The following is a 24,062-nucleotide window of genomic DNA, read 5'->3' as shown; positions in this document are numbered from 1 at the left end:
TAACAGTGTAGGAATGCAGGTTATGTGGGATCATCCCCTATACCTGTCCATTTGTAAGTAACACTTAAAACCAGACTTCCAACACACAGTGCCTGTGCCATTGCCTTGTTTCCCCCCCAGTAACGTTTTATCACTATGAATCATGCATAGATGCAGCTTCATGCACAACACGAGGCTGAAAACCCAAAGTATTTTTCTGTTTTTGGTTTTTGTTTTTTTTTTTAAGAGATAAGCAGATCACTAAGAAAATCCCAATAACTGCATTTCTTTTTCAGATTTACGTGATAAACACAGATTTTTAAACCTCAAGAAGCTGTTTCACATCTGCAGTTTTCTGGCGGCTGAAATCAGATTTTCTCAGAAAATCACCTCTGGAGTTGTTTTTTTCCCCCCACTGGTCGACAGCTATAATTAATTAGAAGAGAGGTGTGTGTCTGTCTGTCTCTGTGTATGAATAATGGAATGAGACACAGCTGGTAAAACTAGCAAAGCATAAATGTAATGTCTTGACCACTTGTCGCTATTACAAAATCCTATGGCATTTTTCCCTTGTGTTTTAGTCTTGCAATGGGGATAATTACATTCTGTCTACTTAAATCCTTAGCTTAAATAGCTACTGCAGTCACATATAGAACACATTTGTGTGTCTAGCTCCTACTTAAGCGACTTAACTGCTGGTGAAATCAGGGACAAACATACCTTTTCAATATGGCTTATACATGACATAATTAAAGAAAAGAATTTCTATAAACAGCCTATGCACTCGGTAGTTTAGTAAGGTGTATCTTCTACTTAGCTAAAAAACCCAACCAAACAAACAATTCCTAAAATAACCAGTTATCCACCTAGGTAAAATATGCTATTAAGTCTATTATTGCTCTATTTAAGTCAGAGACTATCAGTATCATGAAAAACACACTCTGCAAGCAAGGTCTTGATGGTGAAATAATACTCTAGCTTCCTCACTAGAGAAGCCAAAAATTAGAAATATATATTAAAAAAAAAAACAAACCAATCTAACTGACAGGGTTCAAACAAGTAGTGAAGTTCAGCAATGCAGAATGGAGAAAAGAATCCTATTTATTATTATTGCTATAATCTCATCCAGGTCAGTATATTGCAGAGTACTGCAAATGTTTGTATCTGTGGGTGCAATTCAAAGATCTCTGAAATGCATTTTTTACTATGCATAAACATTTTTGCACACAGTTATTAGCTTGACAAATGATGTCTTTATAGAATCCATAATAGAAAGTGTGGCCAAATATGTAACTGAAGTGTTCCAGGCAATACGGAGAAACAATTGTGTTCACGTAGAAATTAGGCTTTCCAACAGAGATCTTTAAACCCCATTTGTACTTGAAAGACATGTCTCTTGATTCACTTTACTTTTTGCTAGCCAACAAATATCTCATCTGTATTCTGCAAAACACACCTTTCAACTGTGGGAGGAAAAACAATGTTTTAGCATTCTGTGGGGAGGGAAGGTAAGGAGGGGGAGAAAGGGAGGGGGGAAAAAAGGGATTATTTCCCCAGTTACCTGGAAGATTAGAAGTGCTCTTCTAATTCACCAGCTTTTTCACACGGATAAAGGAGGAAAAGCATTTTACAAATGCAGGAACAGGATCAGAGAAAAATCATCTCTGAGTTTATGTTCTGGCAGCAAATTTGTAGTCACTCTTGCTGATCTACAGATGTGCCTTTTACCTGGAATACAGTGCAGTATAGAGTAACAGACAATTTATAACCCCAGTGTGGCAACACTAATTGTACTGTCTGTTATTGCCTGTTCCTTTAATGATGGGCCGGGCTGAAATGTACATGGATCTGGACTTCACGAAAGAAGACAGACTGATTTAGAATATATATACATGTGTATGCATGCATGTATTTTTAGGACATATCGCAATTGGAAATCCTAATACTTTGTATTGAAATTCTTTGAGCTAATACAGTAAAATATGAACTTTAGATAAATTGCAATAGTTTTCCTAAGGAGCCATTTGTCATACAGGTAATATTATCATGTTCTTCCCCCAGCTATGGCAGTTCAGAAATTGGCTGCTCTTTGCTGACTCTTCAGTGAAAGAGGTGCAGTGAGAATCATCAAGGGGGTAGTTTGAAATTGAGATGGCACACGCCGTGCTCATTAGCATGACAGGAAGCAAACCGGATGAGTCAGGTTTCCTCTCCAGTGTTAACCCAATGCTGTCCCTTCAAGGGTACAAAAAGTTGATGGCCCTACAATTACAGTAATCTACACCAAGAAATTAATCTCTTGTAACAAGAAGTTCTAGATAGTTCACTTTCACAACAATTGTAATTGAAGCTTGTTGCTTACGGTGCCATAGTAGAGATTAAGACAAGTGTGAAAACCAGATGCGGAACTGCACTCAAGCAATCTCACAAACACCGATGTTATTCAACATTCCAGCTGCTAATTAGCAGATGGATGGTATCTGAGTAATAGCTGGCTGGTGCATATATGACCACGTCTGTTTCCCACCTCTCTGCATCACCCTGCATGTTCACAGCCTACACACACTTCTCTCTGAAAGTCCTAATTAATGGATAGCTTGTGTTGCAATAAGCAAAGAAACTGTTATCACCTCGTGCAAGAAGAGAAGATCTACAAATGTCATCCACTGCTCTTGAACATTTATGTATGGACTTCAGTACATTATGTTTAATGAGTAGACATTTCTGAAAGTCTGGTTCATTAATTACACAAGACTAATGGACAGAAGGGCTGTAGGAAGCTTCAAAGGGTCAAATACCAATCCATATTGCAACATGTTTAATTCTAAACCTTGCTTGCCTAAACCAGCTTTCTCTGCAATTCCTAGTACACATTTCACATCAGCGCACTCTCCTGTGCTGGGGATGTGCTCATCACCCCTCGCAGGGCTAGAGCCTGGTGTGCAATAGGTAATCCAGCACTGGCTGGCAGAGATACCGCAGTTTTCACTTGCTGAGCAACTCGATGTGCCAGCCTCACTAGTTAACTACCTTCTATGAAAAACAGATACACAAGACAGTCCAGATTTCTGCTTTATAAGATATGATGGAAAGCTGCTACATGCAATATCAGTAATTACTTAAGGAAGCTGCACATAGCTGCACTAAAACGGTATTCCAAGCTATTTATTATGGACTTCAGTTTCACACCACACATGGGAACGTATGCACTGCCCTCCTGCATGAGGACATTCAGTTCTCCAAAAGACCGAGGAAATGTCCTCTCAAGCTCTCAACCCAATCTTACAATTAGAAATAAGTTTAAAGACTTAAACCTCAGCCTTATACATTTCCTAACGTCTCTCTGGATAGGTTACACAGAAGTGGACTCAGTGTTCAGAGGCTTCTTGTCTTTAGATACCACTAAATTCTTGCCTCAACAACACTGTACATGGGGTATACAGCTTAAAGACAGGATGTATGAAAAAAATTTTGTATCAGCTTTGAATTGCACTGGGTGATCTTCAAATCTTACAACACAGCCTAAGCTCCTGACCCACCTTCTTTTCAACACCATAGTTCTGTGTACCTTTTTATTTCCCCACTCTTTACCTAGACTCAAAAGTAAACAATTCCAAACTTTTTTGGTCTCGATTCATATCAAAGTCTGTTCACAATTTCTTTCTGCTGTTTTCCTATGTTTTCTAGATCTGCAGCATGTTTTCTGTGCTGCAGCAACATGTGAACTCAGCATTCTAGATAACGGTGATTTATGTAACAGCACCGTAACATTTCACATCCTATTTTTAATGACTCAAACTATTATATCTGACTGCAACTATATTCTCTAAGGAGGTCTTCATTCAGCCCTTCATAGTGATGCTTTGGTCCTTTTCCTTAAATTACACAATTAATTAGGATCGCCTAAACTGTAGCACATACTCTGCCCTCCATATGAATTACTTTGCATTAATCAAGATGATTGAATTTCATCTATCGTTCTGTTGACTGCTGACCTCATCTGATCAAATCCTTCTGATATTCCTCTTCAGACCTCACTAAAACACAACCAAATATGATTACATTACATTACATTCACCATTTTTAAAGATATTCTGCTCCAATTGTGGACTTACAGATGACTGATGAAACCCACTCCTATTCTTCTGTCTCTAGTCACATTTTAATGTAAACTGACTTTTTATGTACCTACTTAGAAACTATTATTTAGCATAACCATTTCCTTGCTCTTAGATGTTGACATACAAGTGCTGGTGAAAAATTAAAGATAATTTTATTAAAATTGGACAGTATGTACAACATAAAGCACATACTTTCTAAACTTTTTTTTTTTTTAAGTTCTGTCAGGTTATCATTGTTATTTTTTCCAGTGCAATATCCATTTTCTGAGGTTATTACAGTTTAACATCTCTTCCCATGTTTTTCAACCACATAAAAATTTCATCTTCTTTTATTACTTCTGCAAAGTAAATGAACATCATTATCTCCATTTTATAAATAATTAGGGAAGAAAACCAATAATGATTTCATCAGGACTGCAAAGAAAGTCTATGGCAGTGATGCCAAGCAAGCTTGGAATTGTTGGCGAAACCTATTCACTGATCACTAAGTCTTCCACTCCTCATTTCATTTCAGCCCTTTGGTCTTCTAACATCAGTGGAAATTATTTTCCCCATACATTATCTAATCAGGTTGTCAAAAGGGGACGTAGTTTGAAACCTGTGTTACATAGCACAGTAAATGCATTTGCTGGAGGAGCACCGCCAGCCCTAAATACTCACGGCCAGTTGACTGATCATCTACATTGTAATAGCCTATCAAAAGTGACAGGTATTCACACTGAGAGCTGCAGCTTATTGCAAACAAAAGCCACATGCACTTTTCATCCTGGTAATTAAAACAAACAAGCCAGTACCTTTGTTGGGGAGGAAAAAAAAAGAGGAGGTTTGCAACATAATGATTCCTGACAACGAATGGTAATTTCTTCAGGAATACCTGAATCTGCTAGAAAGAAGCCAAGATCATTTCTGACTGAAACAGCTGAAAGGTTCTGCAAGATGACAATATCATTCTTGGCATTAGCTGCAAAGCACTGAACATAAAGGAAGAGAGTGAATATGCAAAATACCATGAGATGGGTGGCCAGGCTGAGGTACTGGAGTGGAATACAGGCCATTGTGTTCTCCAGAAGACTACTGACTCTCCTCTGGAAAACACTGGGAAGTGACCCTTACATCATACCGTGGCTCTACAGTTTCTCAAAGCAGATGGCTTATTCTGGCCAGATGAGCTAGGTTTTGAAACCAACAACAACAAAATTATCTGAAATTTAGTAGGAGATGTAGAGCATGAACTATCCAAGAACTGAGATATCAATCCCTATTCTCACAGAACCCCCTGTTTGAATACAGACAACTCTAGCCCAACCAGCCTTAGTCACACTGATCTGTTTATACACGCTTACATTTGTTATCTTAGACCACAAAAAAGAACATTCTAAATCTTGGTAAGATATTAAAGAAAGGAAGATTGTTTTGGAGGACTGTGCTGCCAAGAACACAATAATATCACCATCAGCCCCCCCCCCCCCATTTGTTATTGCATTCAGCCCAAGTGCTGGATGAACATCTGCACTGTAAAAATTAAGCCCATTAGCTCCTTCAGCTTGTTAGCATATTTTAATACTGTGATCACAGCTTTCTATTTCTATCAAGGTGCTACTAGGTGCCAGACTCGGTATTCACATAGTGCGTCATTATTATCTCTACACCACCCAGGTCCTTAATCTGTCTTACTTTAATGAAATTATTACACAGCAATACTGAAACAGAAGGGAAGAAGAAGGGGAAATCTGAGAAGGAAAGAGGAAGCTACCAGTGTAGCAATACTGCTGGAAAGATAAGTAGAGCTGTGATCTTATCATGTATGGTTGGACTAACACTGTGCTACATGCATCTCTAGCCTCTTAGACTGTGTTGTTAAGTTAGAGAAAAGTCATCTATCACATACATACAAAACGCAATTAATTTAACAACTCACTCTCCTGATCTGTTTTCCTTTAGCTCCTAACAGTGGCTTAGCATAAACAGTTGCTCAACTATCTCATCTATGGTCTAAATTGAATGTGAAAAATATTTTAGCTTTGATTTTAACTCTAAACCTGTAATTAAAAGAGTGGATATTTTTAAACAAAGATAGAAACCCCAATTTATGTTTTCATGAGCTGAGGTACGTCTCTTCCTACATTGCTGTTATTTTTCTTAATGCTAACCAGTCTCTATTCACTCTTTACGATTGCATACAACATGTATGTAAATAAACCAAAACTGAGTTCAAGGCTGCTGTAAGATACACACACCTCCCACCGTATGTGATGCCTGTGTGCTACACAGGCACAGGTGACAACTGTTTTCTACATGCAGTAGGCTTTGTGCGTGCATTTGTTTTTTAAACATCCAAGCCAAATTTAAGCCTACTTTCATCACAAGATGAACTTGTTCATTAACTAATATAAACCCATCACACAGTCCACAAACTCTGACCAAAAATCCCCACCACCACACAAAAAACAGTAAGCTTAGAGAAATGAAAAATATCTGTTCCTCACAAAATAAGTGAAAAGACTCAGGCAAATATGTCTTTCAGGTTGATATGAATTCAGCACTTCCAAGCTTGTGTCCTACATTCAAAATGCCTTAACATGAAAAGTGTGTGCTGAATATAGAAGAAACCAACGTGCCCACACATCTACTGGTTAGCTAAGGGCTGATGGATCTCTCGTTCTTACACTTCTGAAATGAGGCATTTTCTCTTTACTTCAGTTCCCGCCCTTTCTAAATGCCAAATTCTCTCTGGAGGACAGAAATCCTGTGCTCCTCATGCAGAGCAATGCAGTGTTCCTCCAAGGAACCAGGTTTACTGGGAAAAATGCAACTATTTATCTAATTTACTTATACTCTTTCACTTAGTATCTGCAACTGGCCAGTGCCAGATTCAATATTGGGCTAGCTGGGCCTTTGATCTGACCCAGGACAGCTGTTCCTATGAACTCATTTAACTAGCTAACAATATTCCAATAAAGCCCCATGTCTTAAGCCAAACTGGACTTTGTTACTGAAATGTTACATTACATTCTACTAGCATGGGTTCATTCCAAATGAACCCAAGCCATGAACAGTCACAAGAGACCCTTTCTGATGCTTCATTCTTCTGTTTCATTTCTCTGCAACAAAAAGTGACAAATGATGAGATTTTCAGAATGTGGGAGAAGAGGGGAAGCAACAATTAGCTTTTCATTCCCAAACTCTCCTGTATTCAAGGAGAGGTCGTTAAGCATATGCTTCAGTAAGGCAACGACTAAGGCATTTAATAACACTATTGTTTCATGGAAATGTTAAAGCAGTCAAAGATAAACCATCACAGAACATAGCTACTTGTGCTGCCCTCTGCATTGCACCAGCACAAGAGTTTGCACAGTTGAGCTGAGAAGAGAATCAAAGACATGACACCAGCCAAAACAAAGTGGAAGTTTCTCAAAGTTCATCAGAAGCAGACCAGGTCTCCAACCATGTTCCTTGTGATGGCACATCTGCACACGGACAAGTGAGGCAGCAACCACAAGGGACAACACGGGCTTACGCCGGTTTCAAGCACTTGCAAAACTGTGGAGAAAACAGAGTTTCTCAGACTTCCCAGTCTGAGAAAAGTAGCTGCACACTAATGGCCAAAGCAACATGCTTTGGTTACCAGTACATGATAGGGGAAAATATCATTTCACACACAATACAGACCACAGAGGTGACTGAAAAGCATGGATTTCTTTGAGCAGGGACATGATGCTACATGTTAAGCTACATAGAAACTTCAGGCAGAAAATTTTCAGTGTGCATTTATTTACACCAGAACATACAAGCAAACTCCCAATTCACCTTCACCTCAGCTGTTACTTCAAAACAGAAGAAGATGAGCCTGTGTAAGAAAAATTCAGGTGGTTCATTTCATCAGGGAGATGAAGAGTTTCTGGAGATAAAGGGTCAGATACGCATCTGCAGAATGAAAAGCAATCAAACATCACAGTCTGCATCATTCCTAGGGAAGGAAGGTCGACTAGTTTGCCTCTGTGTCCCTTTTTTGTGACTTTTAAAAACGATTTTTTATTCTTTTTAAAAAGCTTCCTCAAAGCACTTTCTCTGAAACACTTTAAACCATATGAAAATATAAGTAATCTTCATACTACCTAAGCATTAAACAGGTTCCAATGCTGTACAGAAGAAATAGTTTGTGACTGCTCCTCTAGGCTTTTATTAACCAAGTGCAAACACAACACAAATGCAGTGCTCCTAATGAGCATTTACCAGCAATAACCAATGTGAATTGAATGAATGACACGGAGACCAGTGGCTTTAAAAACTACACAGGAGGATTTCAGAACTGCATCTAAAATTTACAGAGATTTAGCCAGGCAGCTCCTAGCGCGCTACACAGGGTGACCCCTGCAAAGGAAAATGTAGAGAGAAAGGACATCAATGAACAACACTTACTAATGTGGACTGAAAATAAAATCAACAAAAAGTGGCTTAGTTCCACTCTGTATGATTTCTGATGGTGTGTTTGAGCACGTACTAGTTGTACGTGAAATAACGCCTGGAAATAATTGTCTCACAGTTTATTCTCCTCCTCTCTCCAGGGGAATTGTGCCTGTGGCATGATACTGTGCTGTGGGGTTTTGTATTTTGGTTTTTAGCCTGGATTTACGAAATATTTTTGCTACCATGCACTTCTGGTGGAGAAAACAGTTTGAATAAGGGTGCTCTCAGAGTCTGTGGGAGGCCATTTCCCTGCCTCATAGCAGCCCACAAGGAGCTCCTGTCTCTTGCACAGCCAAGCATACCCGTAAGATAGAAAGTCACACCATGCCTGGCACTACTGCTCTGATGTTTCCAGCCTGAGGTTTAGGCACTCTCTCAGATACATAAAAATCAGTCTTTGAAGGAAGATTTTAATACACTGTACACTTTGAACACTTATAATTCTCTTTTGCATCTGTAAGAAATCAGTAGCAGAAAAAAGAAAAGCATTACCATGCATAATCATACTAAACTGTAATGTTTAGCACTAGATGAAGTTTCCTAAAAGCTAACAGGAATTGAATGAAAGAGAGAGTGAATGAAATGTGTATGAAGAACAAACACAAGCAGTTCTAACAAATGTTGTTTCTAGATCTTGATTAAGGGTGATATAACTGACTTACATATTTTGCGAATGAATAATATAGCATTTGAGAGCTATTGAAATTCCCACATTTTCATCTGCAGGGCACTCTGAGCTTTTATTTATTTTCTCATTAACTGTAAAAATATGATTAATGTTCAGCTGGAAAACTTTGTGAAATCTAAATTCCTTACCAGGAGCAGAATTCAGCCCTGTTTGTAAGCAGATGCAAATACCTGATGCTGTACCAGCATATTTCATGGTTGTTATTGGCCACGTACATGTGTGTCTGGCTTGTCCGAATTGCTAATATTGTAAGGCTCTGGATGAAGAATGGGCAAACTCTAGCATTACTGAATTCCACTGCAGTTTTATTAACAGAATTCATGGGACCAGAACTGCCATCCATTTATTAAACACCAGGAAATACAGTAATTTTAAAAATCCATACAAAACAGTAAAGAAAAACACAAAATTCACCTTAATATTTTTCTTTGCTTTTTTTTCTTTTTCCAGATTTTCAACCTCATATTAATTCCTAACGCTCCATGATGTGCTTCAAAAACATGCAGAGATGAAATTATTTCAAAACAAAGCACAGGAGCTGCTTATAGCACTTTAAGAAACAAGACTGCACTACAGGCTGAAAACCAACTGTATTTTCTAATTAAAAATATCTATCTGGTGTTTAGTTATATATACACAGAACACAAATCCACAATGCTATGATGCTATGGCTCATTTTGTAATACGAAACCCAGAGAACCTATTGCTTTTTAAATAAGTTTGCATGTGTATCGAATTATGTTTGTGTTACAACTCCACCAGTCCAAAAATATTTGTTGCTTCACCTACATTAGAAATTTTTATTTTCTTATCATTAACTGTGCATAGTGATAGAAAAAGGACAAGTAACAGCAAGAGAGATCACTAAATAGCTCAAGATCTGCCCTAGGCTATGAGTCTCACCTGGTTAACACAGCTTCTCCTTTCCAAACTGGAGGCAGCCTCATGTAACCTCATCTTAATAGCTGGGGACATACGGAGCCCCAGGTAGGGAGAAGAGACAAATCCTTCTGAAAAAGTGGGCCAAACCAAGAAAAAGTAAGCAAGTAAATAAGCATTTTCAAGTATATACTATGGCTAAACCAATCAATAAATACAGGTGACCGTGTGGTTTTATGCATGCGCTTTATGGCCAGGTGATAGCTCTCCCAGTCCACCCCCTCCCCAGATCTATACTCCCAGCTAAATCACCCTGCAGTCCCTGGGCAGATGGAGCTGAAATCAATAGCATCATAACACCATCCCTCTCCTTCCCCCCCCCCCCCCCAAGCCCCATAATAGCCAAGTTTCAGCTGAGATCAGTAATGACCGGCTCCCAGCACCAGCAGGGCCTCTCCTCCAGCCGGCAGGGCAGGATCAGGCCAGATCGCTATCTGATTAGAGGGGAGCACGTCCTGACTTTCCCCAGTCACTTAAGCCGGCGTCTCATTGCTTGTCCTTAGAGACCACAGCTCCACTCAGGCAGAGAGCGTCTAGACAGTATTCATGATCCATCTGTCTGGCACAGCCAGGCTGATGACAAACTCTATTAGACCCGAAACAATTTTTTCCTTCTTTTTTTTTTTTCCCCCGCTCTTCCCTCCTCCCATCTCCCTTTTCCTCTGAGAAGCAGTAATCTGACACTGAAAATTACTATCATTGTTGCAGTGCTCAAAATAGCAGTGCCAGACTTTCATTAACATCAACGCTAGACTGCTAAATATTTAAAGAAATGGATAAATTTCACCTGAAGTGGGACAGCCCGGCACACATGAAAGCAGCAGCACAATCAAAATGTAAATCTAAGCGGTTGTTTTTATCTGCGCAAATTCGGTGTCACAGTCAGAGGGGGATGCCAAAGGTCTCTTTAAACAAAATATTTTCCTTTGATTGAGCTTTTTGTTTTTAAAACAGAATCATTCTCCAGCCCCCTGCAGATCCCTGCAAGGCTCAGAGCTGACAGAAGTAGGTGGGGGTGGTGAAAGAGAGAGCTATATATTTGATTTGTTTGGGTTTTTTTTACCTTGCACAGGAAAATGAACTCCTACAGCAAACTCTTCTATGCCAAAACAGCCATGACACATCACCTCCATCAATGCTGACAACTTGAATTTGATGTAGACATAATTTTCACATGACAAGAAGGATATGTTCTCCCTGATTTTATTCTCCTTCGAATTCTCGCGTATGTCAATATTTGTGTTTCATATGCCCAGGAACACACACAGATCACAGCAGAGATAACTACCTGTACTGTTTTCCACTAACCAATTAAAGAACTAAAATCTCCACCATTTTAACCCTTCTCAATTAGACATTACTTGGATACTGCAGTCTGCAAACAGACAACAGACTACGCTTCCCATTTCAAAATCTAATTTACTTTTAGCAGGACAAGGCAGGCTGATCATTTGTTGTGAAACAAAGGGAAATGCTCAAACAAATGAACTGTGTCCTGCTAGAAGCAGGCACATTGTTTCAGTTCCTAGGAGTCCCAGTTTTGCAGGTCATGTGAAGCAGCAAGCTGCTGCCAAGGTTTAAAAGTCTGCAAGGGTTAAAATCCTGCTTTTCATCACATTTTTTGCTATCATGGCCTTGTGTCGTTAAATACACCCTCAACCTCCAAGTACTGTCAAAAGAACAGTCATCTCCATTATCTCAATCAATAAGTCTTTATTGCTGATGAAAGTAACAGTAAGTAGACCTCTGGGAAGTTGGCATAGGCTACTTTACACAAGGCTACCTGTGGGGAAACTTGAAGTAACATGGCAGTGTCCTCACCAAGGAGAGGGAGGTACACTTCAACATGCACCACCCAACCTGTGTTAAAAATCCCAATGTAAACCAAGCTGTTACCTTAACATGTTCAAGCTTAAATGCCTCAGTGTGTATTTTGACCGACTTGCTGGATTGCAGCTTGTGTTGTCTAAAATCAGACTCTAACACACCTTGGAGCTGGTGCGGATTTTTTCCAGCTGGCCTCCAATTTCTCTGTGCTAAATTGCCCATGCAGCAGCATAAGGAAACCCTACCTTCGAGTCAGCAGAGGAAAATTAATAGAAAAACCAAAGGGCTGCAGAAATACACATTTTGTTTAACTTTGCACATGTGAGACATCTTACTGAGTTCAGTAGCCACATTTAAAAGAATGAATTAACAGCTTTCGCACTGGAGCTAGATATGAATAGCAAGGAGAGAGGAACACCAGGTCCGGGAGATTTAAACTCCTCTAACACAATCAGATAGCGTCTGCTACAATCACGAGATCCAGGGAGCAGGTCACCCACAAAAAATATCTTTCTATACCACCGCTCATGCAACTTAACTAAACTAAACAATAAGCTCCAATGAGACATTCTGGATTTGGCTGCTGGCAAGGACACAAATGAGAAATGCTTCAGTAGCCCGGAAATATGGGCTACTGCTAACATGGCACATACTGCTTAAATAGACTAAAGCAGAATTTATGTATGAAAAGTTATTTATCATTTGGGGGTAGTCTATGTATTAGTGTGAAATTAGATGAATATTGATTCCACCACAGGAGGATAGAAGGTTTGAATACAGTATGAGAAAGGGATTCTTTGAAGAAACAGTAGAGACAAAGGCATACCATAGTAGTATCAATGTGCTCTAAGTAAAGACAAGGGCAGTCCCAGGGAGAAAAAGGCCACCTGGCTTGGACGTAGACCAGCACACACTTCCACATAGCTCCTTTCAACAGTTTCCTCCCCATTCAACAACTGCGTACAAGCAAGAAGATGCAAAAATAGAGCTGATACGTAACACTGACCAGAAAGAAGCTTCTGTTTTAAAATTCCTCAAGTGATTATTTGTAACACTCATTTTCTTCTTATTGAGCTGTGTTACTCTCTTGTCACTAATTGGAGGCCAATGAACGTATGTACTTCTGTACTGGAAGGCAGCCTCATCAGCTAGGACATTTCAAGTGCATACACTGTGGTGTACTCTGGTAGGGATCGCCATTAAAATCACTGAGCAAAAGCATGCACAAGTTTCTCAATTCAACATGTCATCCCTCTAAAGCCTGCGGACTTCACTTTAGCAAGTATTCTAGAAACAGTTTTTCAAGGCTGGAATAAGCTAACACAATCAACTGCCACGTCCATAATAATGCTTTTTCCTATTGCCAGTTGGCACTGATTTCTACCATGTAGCAGCCTGTTTAATAACCACGACATGATAAATATCACTTATCCTGTGTTGTTTTAAATACTATTTATGGCTGTATTATTTTTTCATCTGGCTTTGATCTTTTTTCTCTTTGTTTCACCAAGTTTGGGGTTTGGGTTTTTTTATTTCAAACAGGAGCCCCTTCACTTACCAGCACTTGACGCAGTCCCTATCACAATGAGCAAGAACAGTCACTATCAGTATCCCCAAACACAACAAATAATGAACCGCTCTCCCTGCCACAAGGTAAGCAAAAAGTTAAACACTTCTGAATGCTCCTAGCAATAAATCAAGTACTTTCTCTACAAACTCCTTGTTTGCAATGTTGTTGCAAACCCAGCAAATATAGCTATCAAAGGACTTAATAAGACTGTTTACCTAATTATTCCTCTTCACTTGGCACTGGAGAGATCTGAAGTAGCAGGACTATTTGACACCATATTTTAGGAGTCAGTGAAAATGAACAAATATAACAGATTTAAGGAAACATAATTCATGTGAAGATGTTGGGTTTTATTCTTTTTCAAACCCTCCCAGAGGGTAACTGACACATGGGCGGTAACAGCTCTCACATCTGTAAAGATGTGACTTAGGGGAAGACCAGCAGTTTGCAGATCCTCTATCAAGCAAGTAACAATTTCTACAGTCCAAAGGCCTTTTGAAGAGAAGACCAGCAGAAGTTGCCAACACGCTGCTGTGATTACTGCATGACTGCCACCAGCACAGAGGAGTGCTGAAAAACCACCGGCCCCCAGGTATCAGACCTCAAGCTGAAGGAGGCTTCGGGAGTTCCACTTAGGAGCCTGCCTAGGAACTCACAGGGTGCCACTCTTGCACTGCGGCCATGCAGGGCCACCACCTGCAATGCCCCAACTGCTGCTTGTCACCAAAGTCCTGCCCTCCATCTGCTACCACAGTGGCTTTCATGGCTCCTTTGGACAAACATTTGTGCTGGCTTGGTTGAAGACTTGTACAGTATCCCAATAAAAAAAAAAATAAAAATAATCTATCTGAACTTTGAAGATATGCTCACAAGGTTTGCATGCACAAATAACAAGGCATAACATTTTTACAACTCAAAAGCCAAGGTCAGCTTAAGTTCATGGGCAAATGCATGTGACATTTTGATCTGGACCCATCTCCAAAGCCTATGGCTAGTTCTGGGGCTTTGGAAAGAGTTTCACTCCAAAAAACAAATCAAAACAAAAATAAAATGAAATAACATAAAAGCATATGTAGGCTGTTATTATTTCAAAACCTCTGAAATCACTGCAGAGGTACCAAAGTACTGCAAAGTAAAAGTTTTTAAAACGTTTACATTTATAAACATGTTCATTTGGAGGTTAAAGGGCAGAGGAAGAAAGGTGGATACGCAACACCTGACTTCGTCTCCTATTATGAATCCACTCCAGTGATTCTACCCTGCTTAATGGCACACGTGTTTGTTACAAAACTTACAGATACATGCTACTTATAATTCCTATTATTAATAACATAACAACACAGATGTCCCTAAGCCATGGTCACAACCACAAGGGAAACAGCATGATGAAGGATATGAGTATTGGCAAAACCAAACCATTTGGAAAGTGTTAAATAATGTAAAAACACTTCTATTGTACTTGCACACCAGAAGCATTATTGGAAAATTTCTCCTCCATCAAGAAAGCTGAATTGAGGTTCAAAAATAAATTACTGCAGAACATATAAAAACAAAAATCAAATTTTGATTTCAGTGTATATCACCGAGGGCAAAGCACTAAGAGAGCAATTCTCGTGATAAGCTCTGGCACTATGTGTGAGATATTTATGCACCAAAGAATAGCAACTAAAGCTATTTTAAATATATACCTACAAAAGCTCGGTGACCTACTAAATGATGCCCACCTCAGCACTACTAAAATGTATTTGATTAACAGGAATGGTGACTGGAAAAAATTACAACTCTCTTAATGATCTTAATAGCATATAAAGACTGTTGCACAAAGCAGAAATTATTTTTTTAGAACCTTGGAAAACAAATTATTTAATCATTTATGTATTACGATTTCTTTCTCAGAAGCCACATATCATCCATATGATTATAATGTCAATGTCTGCAGCACAAACTCCTTTTGCATGACTACAACTTTCCAGGTTTAGAAATCTAGAGAAAACATGTTAAAAAAAAATGCTGGTTCAGAGAAGAACAATATTTACTTCCACTGTCTCATCCCCCCTAGGTATCATACTGCAGACCAAGTTTCCAAACAGACTGATTTCTGAAGTAAACAGACATATTCGACATACATACATACACGGATGCACACAAAGAGCTAGTACTTACAGCTAAAGATGCCTGGAGGTGGATGCTCTGTTACAAGCAGACAGTTCTCTTCATCACTGTTATCCCCACAGTCATTCTGTTGGTTACAAATCAATGAACCAAGATACAAGCATTTACCACTGGCACAGGTGAATTTGCACTCTGAAAGGCAAAAAAGAAACCAAAACAAAAATTTGTGAGGAAATTGTGAGGAAATCTCTGCTAGGGTAACTGATATTAAAGGTAATATCTTTCAAGTAGATGCTAACATGGTGGCTGTGGCTCTGGCACTTAACACCAAATAAGTAATATAGCATTTGTAGCATTGCACATGTAAATATATACAGGACACATTCCAGAGCACCAGAATCAATCCACTACTAAACCAGATCCGTCATTTGGGGAAATTCAGCTTCTTCTTCTTAAAAAGAGACAATATTGTTTTTGTAGTTGATGTTGATTACAGTTCAATGTTTGTGTGGCACCTGGCGTATTTGGAACAAGACAGCACTATGAATAAAAATAATAACTGTCCCACATTAAAAAGTCTTGCACAACATAAGACGGCATCAGCTGTAAGGCACAAGTATAGTTTGTAACCAGGAACAATCCTGTCCAGACACAATTATTCCTTAACTACCTTCCCAAATCCAATTTGCCAGTCTCCCAACTAATTACAATCAAGCACTCCGTGTCTGCACATTGAACTCCCACATGCCACTTCACTTTACAAAGTCAGTAAACTTCTAAAATCTCTATAAAGTGTCTAAATGCTATATGCAGGCATGCTGTATTTTTACTTTTTTTCTTTCACTACAAAAAAAAAGAACAATTATTTCCCCTAAATATGGTTCCATCATGAGAACAATTCCTATGAGACCAAGTATACTTTATAGTGAGTATTTGAGATGTAATTAAGAAATGTTCACAAAAATATACATGCAATTATAAAAAGCTTTCTCACTAGGCTTGTTCCAAAGTTAAATACACTATACATCTAGAATAGGGGACGTACCTAGACACATTACAATTTAATGACTACAATTCCAGCATGTTAATAAATTCTGGCAATTGTCATTCACAAGCAGAGGCAAAGTTTAATACACTCACAAGTAGTGTATTAAGGTAATGCTATTCCCTGAACCTCGGGCTTCCCTAAGGCTGCAGTTTGGGTTGGCTGATTTTGCTTCAGAGAGATGATCTGAAGAAAAGAGATAGCATTTTTTCATCTTCAACCATATCAACAAGAGACTTTCCTTTAATCTTAACAACACTTGGACTTAGGCAGGACCTCTAATTCTAAAAAGCCCCTAAGCCAGTTACTGGGGCATGATATTTACCCATATGTATCTGATGTGTAACGCAGGTGCGGTAATAGCAAAGGAGAAATAAAACTGGGAACGGGAATGAAATAACTTTTCTTAGCAAATCTGCTTTGCAGGTAGAAGTGATTTGTGGACTTTACTCTAAACATTTTTCATCAAGGGTATTAATGACATTTTGATACACATACCAGCAAGAATCTGCTGCTGCAAAAATATATGCATAAACATGTGTAACAGAAAATGCTACTTAGGAATATAAATAAAAGCCATAAAATGTTACGCAAGAAAAACAAGCATTTCCTGTGGAAAAAAAATCTACTTTTCTGTTTCACTTGGTCAAACTGCACTTAAAAATTAGTGAGCATTTGCCTAAATAAGGTCCTCAAGATCTATGCTTTTTTAGTCCAACCCACTAGTATTTTCAACTATTCAAACTGTACAATAAAATACTGTACAAACAAAATATTTTTCCCTGTTTCTTTGTCACCGTGTCCTTCTCTGATACAACGAAGAACTGAAGAAGCATTTAAGGGCTTAGGTTTTCTGGTTTGAATATAGAGAATAAAAAAATTCATAAGCAAACAGAATAAGCCTTTGAAACCCAAGAAACTAAGAAACTGTCATTAACAGTTACTTTTGGAAAGCAGAGTTAAAAGATCAGTCTCGATATTAACAATCTGATAATTACAACACTTCAGAACTCATTTCTGCAACTTCATGAAGCAAGAAACTGGAACAAAAAAGGAACAAAGCTGCCTTGGAAGATTAGAAAAGTTGGCCTGGAAGGGTTCAAACTTTCCAGGTGTCTTAAATGAGGACTATAACACAGGGTAAAATTAGAGTGGTAAAGGACATACTGCTTCTTTTTGAAAGACAAATATCAAACACCATTATTGCCTGAAGTTAGAACATCTGGCATGTTACTTTGGCCACACTATTTCTTTCCTGTGTCGTTGTGTCGAGTCCTAATGTAAAGTTTTCCATGCTTCCCCCATGGCTGATATAAAGTGCTCAAGCAAGATGTCATCTAAAAAGCAATTAAAGCTAAGAACTTTGGGTTCCTGTTTGCCACCAGATTATGCTGTCTTCAGACAAAAGACCAAATGATGCATTAAATTTTTAGTAGCTCTACTAAAGTCAAAGTTATGGGTTTTAACTAACATTACCACAAGAGGACTAACCAGAGGAAAGAATTTGTGCTTTAAGGGGTTGGGTTTTTTGGGGGTTTTTTTTGGCCAAGGTAACACCACACATCAAAATTTGGATTCAAAAAACAGACTCAAACAAGTTGTTTTGTAAATGGTTACGGCTACTTCCTCCTTCCTGCAGATATGTGAACATTGCCATTGTCAAGGTGCATTAAAAATGGAGTCACCAGGTGTCTCATCCCCTGTTGATATGCCTGCCTTGACGGGTAGGTTGCTCACAATACCACAGGAATTCTATGTTGATTTTAAAATGGAACATGTTGTCAATGTCATCCTGCCTTGTGATCTCCAGCAAAATCTATCTGCCAAGAAAGCAGTCATCCTGCGCTGGGCCTGGCTGGGATGCAGTCTTCTAAACAGCTCCTATGGTGCTGTTTTAGCTTTGTGACCAAAGTAGTGTTGATAACAGTGTCTGCTGTTATTCTTCCTATTCTCTCTCCTGTCCTGTGGGACAGGAAGTGGTGGTGAGCAAGCAGCTGTGTGGGTGCTGACCTGTGTGGGGCCAGGATCAACCCACAACACATGCATGTGCAAAAGTAACTTCTAAATCTAACAAAATTTAATATCTAATGGAGGACACAAAAGTGTAAAACTTGAGCCTGCATAATAACTTTCTGTTGGAGTCTGAAGGAAATACTCAAAAACATATTGCAGGAATGGGACAAATTAATTAAAGAGATTATTCAATGAAAGTACAGATACTTCTAAACACGGAACATACTTAACATCAGATATTTGCAACTTGTAAACGAAAATGCAGTACCTTAAGGTAGTTTGCATAGTAAATGCATTTAAACAGTGTGTGCTTTTACTAAAACCAGAAGAGAACCCTTCCTTGTAAAGCAAGGTGGAGCTAAGTGAGGTTGATGGAGATAACAGAAAGCAAATATTAGAGTATTGTCAAGCTGAAAGTTAGTAAATAAACCTGCAGAGGTCTGTACCAAAATACTAGGAGTGACCTCAAAACATTTCGACCAGGAAATTCAGACCAGTCCAGGGTAGACCAATGTGCCTAATGACACACCAGAGAGCCCTTTTCAGTACAAAGTCTTGCACTTGGCCTGTCTAGACAAGAAGAGGGGGAAAACCTCCCATTCTGAAAACAAGCCAGCACGATCCTTCTTTCATGAATAATGTTTCAAAGCTAGGCAGTTTTGCCTTTCATTTTCAAGTGGCAATTAGTGAAACATCAGTTGGTCAGCAAGACTCTGACTAGAGCTAAACCCGAAGCAAGACGACAGCTACTGAAGGTTGAAAAAAACAGCTCTTCTTATAATTATGTCTTACTATGTTCAGAATTATGTCTTCAGCATAATTTCAAAATTTCTCTTGATGATACACTGATTCTTCAACATAAAGTTTTAATAAACATACTTCCAGGTAGATCCAGACTACCTTGAAAAAAGTAAATACTAAGAATACTATCATGAATATTTCCTGTTTTTATAAACTGCATGCAAGTAGTATAAGTAAGTGTATTGCTCACATGTTCAAGGTAGATGCTTGTATGTATAAACTCTTTACATACAAATACCCATTAATATATGACTGTATCAAATAATTGAAGGTTATGTTTCAGCTGCAACAGCAAAAGATGCATTTGCCTCATGATACAAAAACCTTTTTTTTTTTCCTTGTTGTGAAATGCAGTATTTGCTGTATTGGGTGGGCTTATTTTACACTTTCTGTGCCTACCCAACAAGATAATTTTATCCTTGCATTCAACTTAATTCTTTTAGACTTCACTTACACTTGAAACTTCATCCATATGAACAGCATTCCCATTGTTTTGTCATCCCACTTACTGCAGGGCATTTTTAATTATAGCTAAGTGCTGTTTCTTCTTGTAATGTAAGTCCAACCACAGGCCAAGAGAAAAAAAAAGCAACAAAATGTCATATTGAAAAAATATGGTGGTTTAGGCCACTGTTACGATGCATGTCACAGCTACTTATTTAATGGGTCTGAGATGATTATCTGACCCAGGGGCAGACTTCTATTCCATCCATTCGAATAAAAAGTAAAAAACTATATACGCAGCCAGTGATCTCAAATTGTTGTCGCTAAACTGTAGTAACACAGCTCAAATGTGAAATCCTAAGCGATGCCTGGGACTTAGCTGGAGCACAAAGGCACTCTCCCAAAATCCATCCAACTGGAAACAGCCCTGGCAGTACAGCCAGCAGAGGGTGATCAAAAACCCTACTGGCGTCGTGTAAGCAGAAGGTGAAAATCTCTTTATCTCCGGGTGGATCTAGATCTCTAGAATAAAGGCCTAATGTCTAATTTCTTGCATGAATAGTCCATTTGAAGTATGTCACCATACTTCCTTCATACTCCTGTTCATATTGCAACACATAACAACCTGAAAGAAAATATGTTTAAAGGGCATCATCACCTGTTATAAGAGTAAAAAGAAGCAGAAGTAGTAAATTGGGGAGAGTGGGAGGAAACTCACTTCGCTAGAAGAGATTAAAGAAATATAAACCACAAATACCAGAGTCAGTACAATAAAACCCTGTTCAACCTCTGATAAACATCTGTCTCTGTATTATTTTTAATACTGTAGATTGTAGCTTTATAATGGGAAGTAAATCATAAATAGAAGGCAATGTGTACACAAGGAACATGTTTATTTGGGAAAAAGCTTGGTTAATGAGGAAGATGGCAGGCTGCCACGTGATCTAATAAACCTCCATTGGTAAGGGGAAAAGAGGCATGAATATGTCTTTACAAAACAAAAAAAAAGGCTTAATATAAAGAATGTCAAGCAGAATACCAGCAAAAATGAAAGCAGATCAGCTTATGCAGCATAAGAAACAGAACTGTAAGCCACAGGCTAAGGCCTGTCCTCACTGCCTACAGCCTCACACAGGACAGGGGAGTCTGTTCTCAGAGCCACACAATGTGCAGACTGAGAGACCTTCTCTGCCCAGGGGAGATACAGACATAAAACTGGGCTGATTGAAAGAAGATTGGTACTGGTTCAAAACCAGTCTCATTTGCCAAGCTGCTACCCTCTTGCAGTCTCCTATGCTCACTTGCTTATCCAGCAATTATCTTTTCATCTTGTTCTTAAGGCACAGCCTGAAGCTATGCCCTTTAACTAGTTAACTATTTATGCCAGTAGCTAAAGGAAGCTTATTCTTAAACATATGCAATGTGTGTATTACACAATATTCTTACAAGCAGTGAAATCTGCCTTCAGTTCACCAGTTAGGACATTTCACTAAGCTTAGCTTAATTAATAGCGTGAACAAAATTACACTAGACATTAAGACCTCCTTTATTTGGGACTTGTCATTGAGGTTAGTTTTTGTCTGTGACTCAACCGAGCCACAGTCTTGATTTTGACCCATCAGAGCCCACATAAAGGACACAGCGCCCACATAAAGGACACAGCGCCACAGCAGACACATGCAGCTGCTAAGGTGGCAGACAAGGAACACCTTCACCCCAGCTCCTAGAAGGAATGACCTACAAAGGATGGGTTTCCATGGGCCATAAGAAGGCCTTTCGTTTCTCCCAGTTTAATGCAGTGGCTAAGCAGGATCCGCTATGGCATGCCAGACCCACCCGTGGGCCCATATCCTGGCACCATCACCTCAACCCAATGCCCAGGACTGCCCTAATGACCCCAGCTGCCCTACTCCTGGCTGGGGCGGTGGGACAGGCTATGACTGAGTGCCATAGCATGACATGGTGACTGCCAAGTCATGCTATGACAGACACCCATAGGGAGCCCCCACCACGCCCTGACATTTCTATATGTACTAGCAGAACTTTCCTAATCAAGTATGTGAAGGCACATTGGTGACTCAGCTAATGACACTCTCATTTTCAGTTGTGAAATTACATGAGGAGACAATTAAAAATACATTAAATATGTACCTTGTAATTTTTTGCCAAGCACAATGTCATTACGGGCAAGTGTGGATGAGAAGTAAAAGGTATGTGCAAATGAGATTTTTTGAATGTCTAGTTCTCCTTAATCATAATTCAAAGAATTCTTGAATTATGGTAAATATTTTTTAATTATCTTAGTTGGTTTTCATCTTAAGAAATCTTTAATAATCACAAGCAGTATCACTTACAGGTTTGTAGAGTGCTGCATATGTAGAGGAATATAAAATAAAAAATCATGTTACTGTAGTCATTTCTTGGTTTTTTTTCTTTGGAATATTGTTTGCACAGCAAATGGCTCAAGAGTAGACCATTTTATTAGGTAACATCACGACTTTTGTATCCAGAGAAATGGATTCATGTCGCTTCACAGATGCGTTGCTAAGTTTTGACTGCAGTCCTAAAAATGTGCTGCCTTTATGTTCTGTTATTAAATCAGGTCAGATTACTTAAGACTGTAACCCTGTAAGGTAGGAACTGTTTTCAGGAGTTCTAGCAGGTACTGGAATACAGAATAAACCCCATTCTCATCTGCAATCATGTAATGTTACTGAAGCAATGAGAACACACTAGAGAACTTGACTTTCCATACAAGTAATGTAGAATGCAGGTAAGAGTATACCATGTTTCAGGTGGCTGTTCAGAAGATGTCAAATTAATGCTGATGACAGTATTTATTTTCTTTACACATCTTTCTGTGCAAAAAATCTAAGAGAAATTAATTTGTTTACTATGTGTTAAGATGCAGGACAGTTATGGTGCTTATGCTGTGACATGAATTCCAGATTTTAATGGACAAGAGAATTTTCCTTTCATTTCTCAATGGCATTTGAATTGTGCAATGTACAGTAATGTGAGTAATGACAAGTTTTTTATCATCTCTAGTGTGTTCTCCAATCCACATCTGCAGAGATTTGCATGTTCCTGTAGTAAATGCCTTGTCACTGTTAGATTTTGTACTTTAAAAGCAATTTTAAGTCCAATTATCTTAAAAGTATCAGGTCAGGGTGACTCGGTGTTCACAGCACAAAAAATATGAGCAAAGTAATATACAGAGTACAGCCAAACACATTGCTTTCAGTGGCTTGCATCATACAGTACAATGTTTTTTACAAACTTCAACTGTCTATATCAGTTGTTATTTAATTCCTCAGTCAAAAAATGAGTCACACGTTTTATTCACCTTAGTACCTTTCCCAGAAGGCTGGGTTTTATGGCTCAAGCTTTCTAAAATGAAAAGAAAAAAAAAATATATTTCCTTTTACAAAATTCCTTTTTTCTACCCTTTGCCTTCTCCTTCAGTCGATTTCCATGAACATTCCCTCCCAAATATGAATTGCATTACAAATGGATACAGACTCCCATCTATATGCATTTCCATATAGGAGAACTGGTAGTCATTTGGCTTGCCTAACATTTTCTGCTATAAAAGCCTTGGAGGATCCCTCCCATGTTCACTCATGCAGCAGGTCTGTGATGCTGAGCAGGAAGAACACCCCTGAGCTACAGAAATGTCTTTTCTTTGTCCCAGGAAATTCTCTTCTGCTGTTATGGAAATAAAAACTGTTAAAAAAAATGCAGTTATCTTGCCATTGTCTGCGTCAGGAGAGTGTCTGGCAATGCTCCAAAGTAACTAAAAGGTGCAGACACTGTGAGGCTTCAGCAACACCACTGCCAGAGCAACAGCCCAAACCATACTGGGACAGCGGGGGAAGAGGCTGATTAACTGTGGTGGGGAAAGGAGGTGAGCTCTGCTTCCCACACTCTCACGCCAAATTTTCATTTCACTTCCAGATATCTGTGCTACCAACTACAGCCATTACTACAATCACCAGATGCTCCTCTTTTGTCCACAAGTTCTCCCAACATTCAGTGCACAGGACAGACAGAGAG

General features: G+C 38.9%; 1 protein-coding gene across 3 annotated transcripts in view; it reads right to left on the bottom strand.

Annotated features, from left to right (window-relative positions):
* The window catches only part of LDLRAD4 (low density lipoprotein receptor class A domain containing 4), a 305,806-nt gene that overhangs the window by 136,804 nt on the left and 144,940 nt on the right, over positions 1-24,062 (bottom strand). For all 3 annotated transcript variants that reach the window (XM_030486634.1, XM_030486652.1, XM_030486644.1), the window contains one exon: positions 15,755-15,895. In XM_030486634.1, coding sequence (XP_030342494.1) covers positions 15,755-15,895 — 141 coding nt within the window. The remainder of the gene's footprint in view (positions 1-15,754; positions 15,896-24,062) is intronic.

The sequence above is a fragment of the Strigops habroptila genome, chromosome 1 (genome assembly GCF_004027225.2).
Source record: "Strigops habroptila isolate Jane chromosome 1, bStrHab1.2.pri, whole genome shotgun sequence".
NCBI lineage: Eukaryota > Metazoa > Chordata > Aves > Psittaciformes > Psittacidae > Strigops > Strigops habroptila.
Note: the sequence above shows the minus strand (reverse complement) of the source record. Positions and strands in the feature narration are given on the sequence as shown.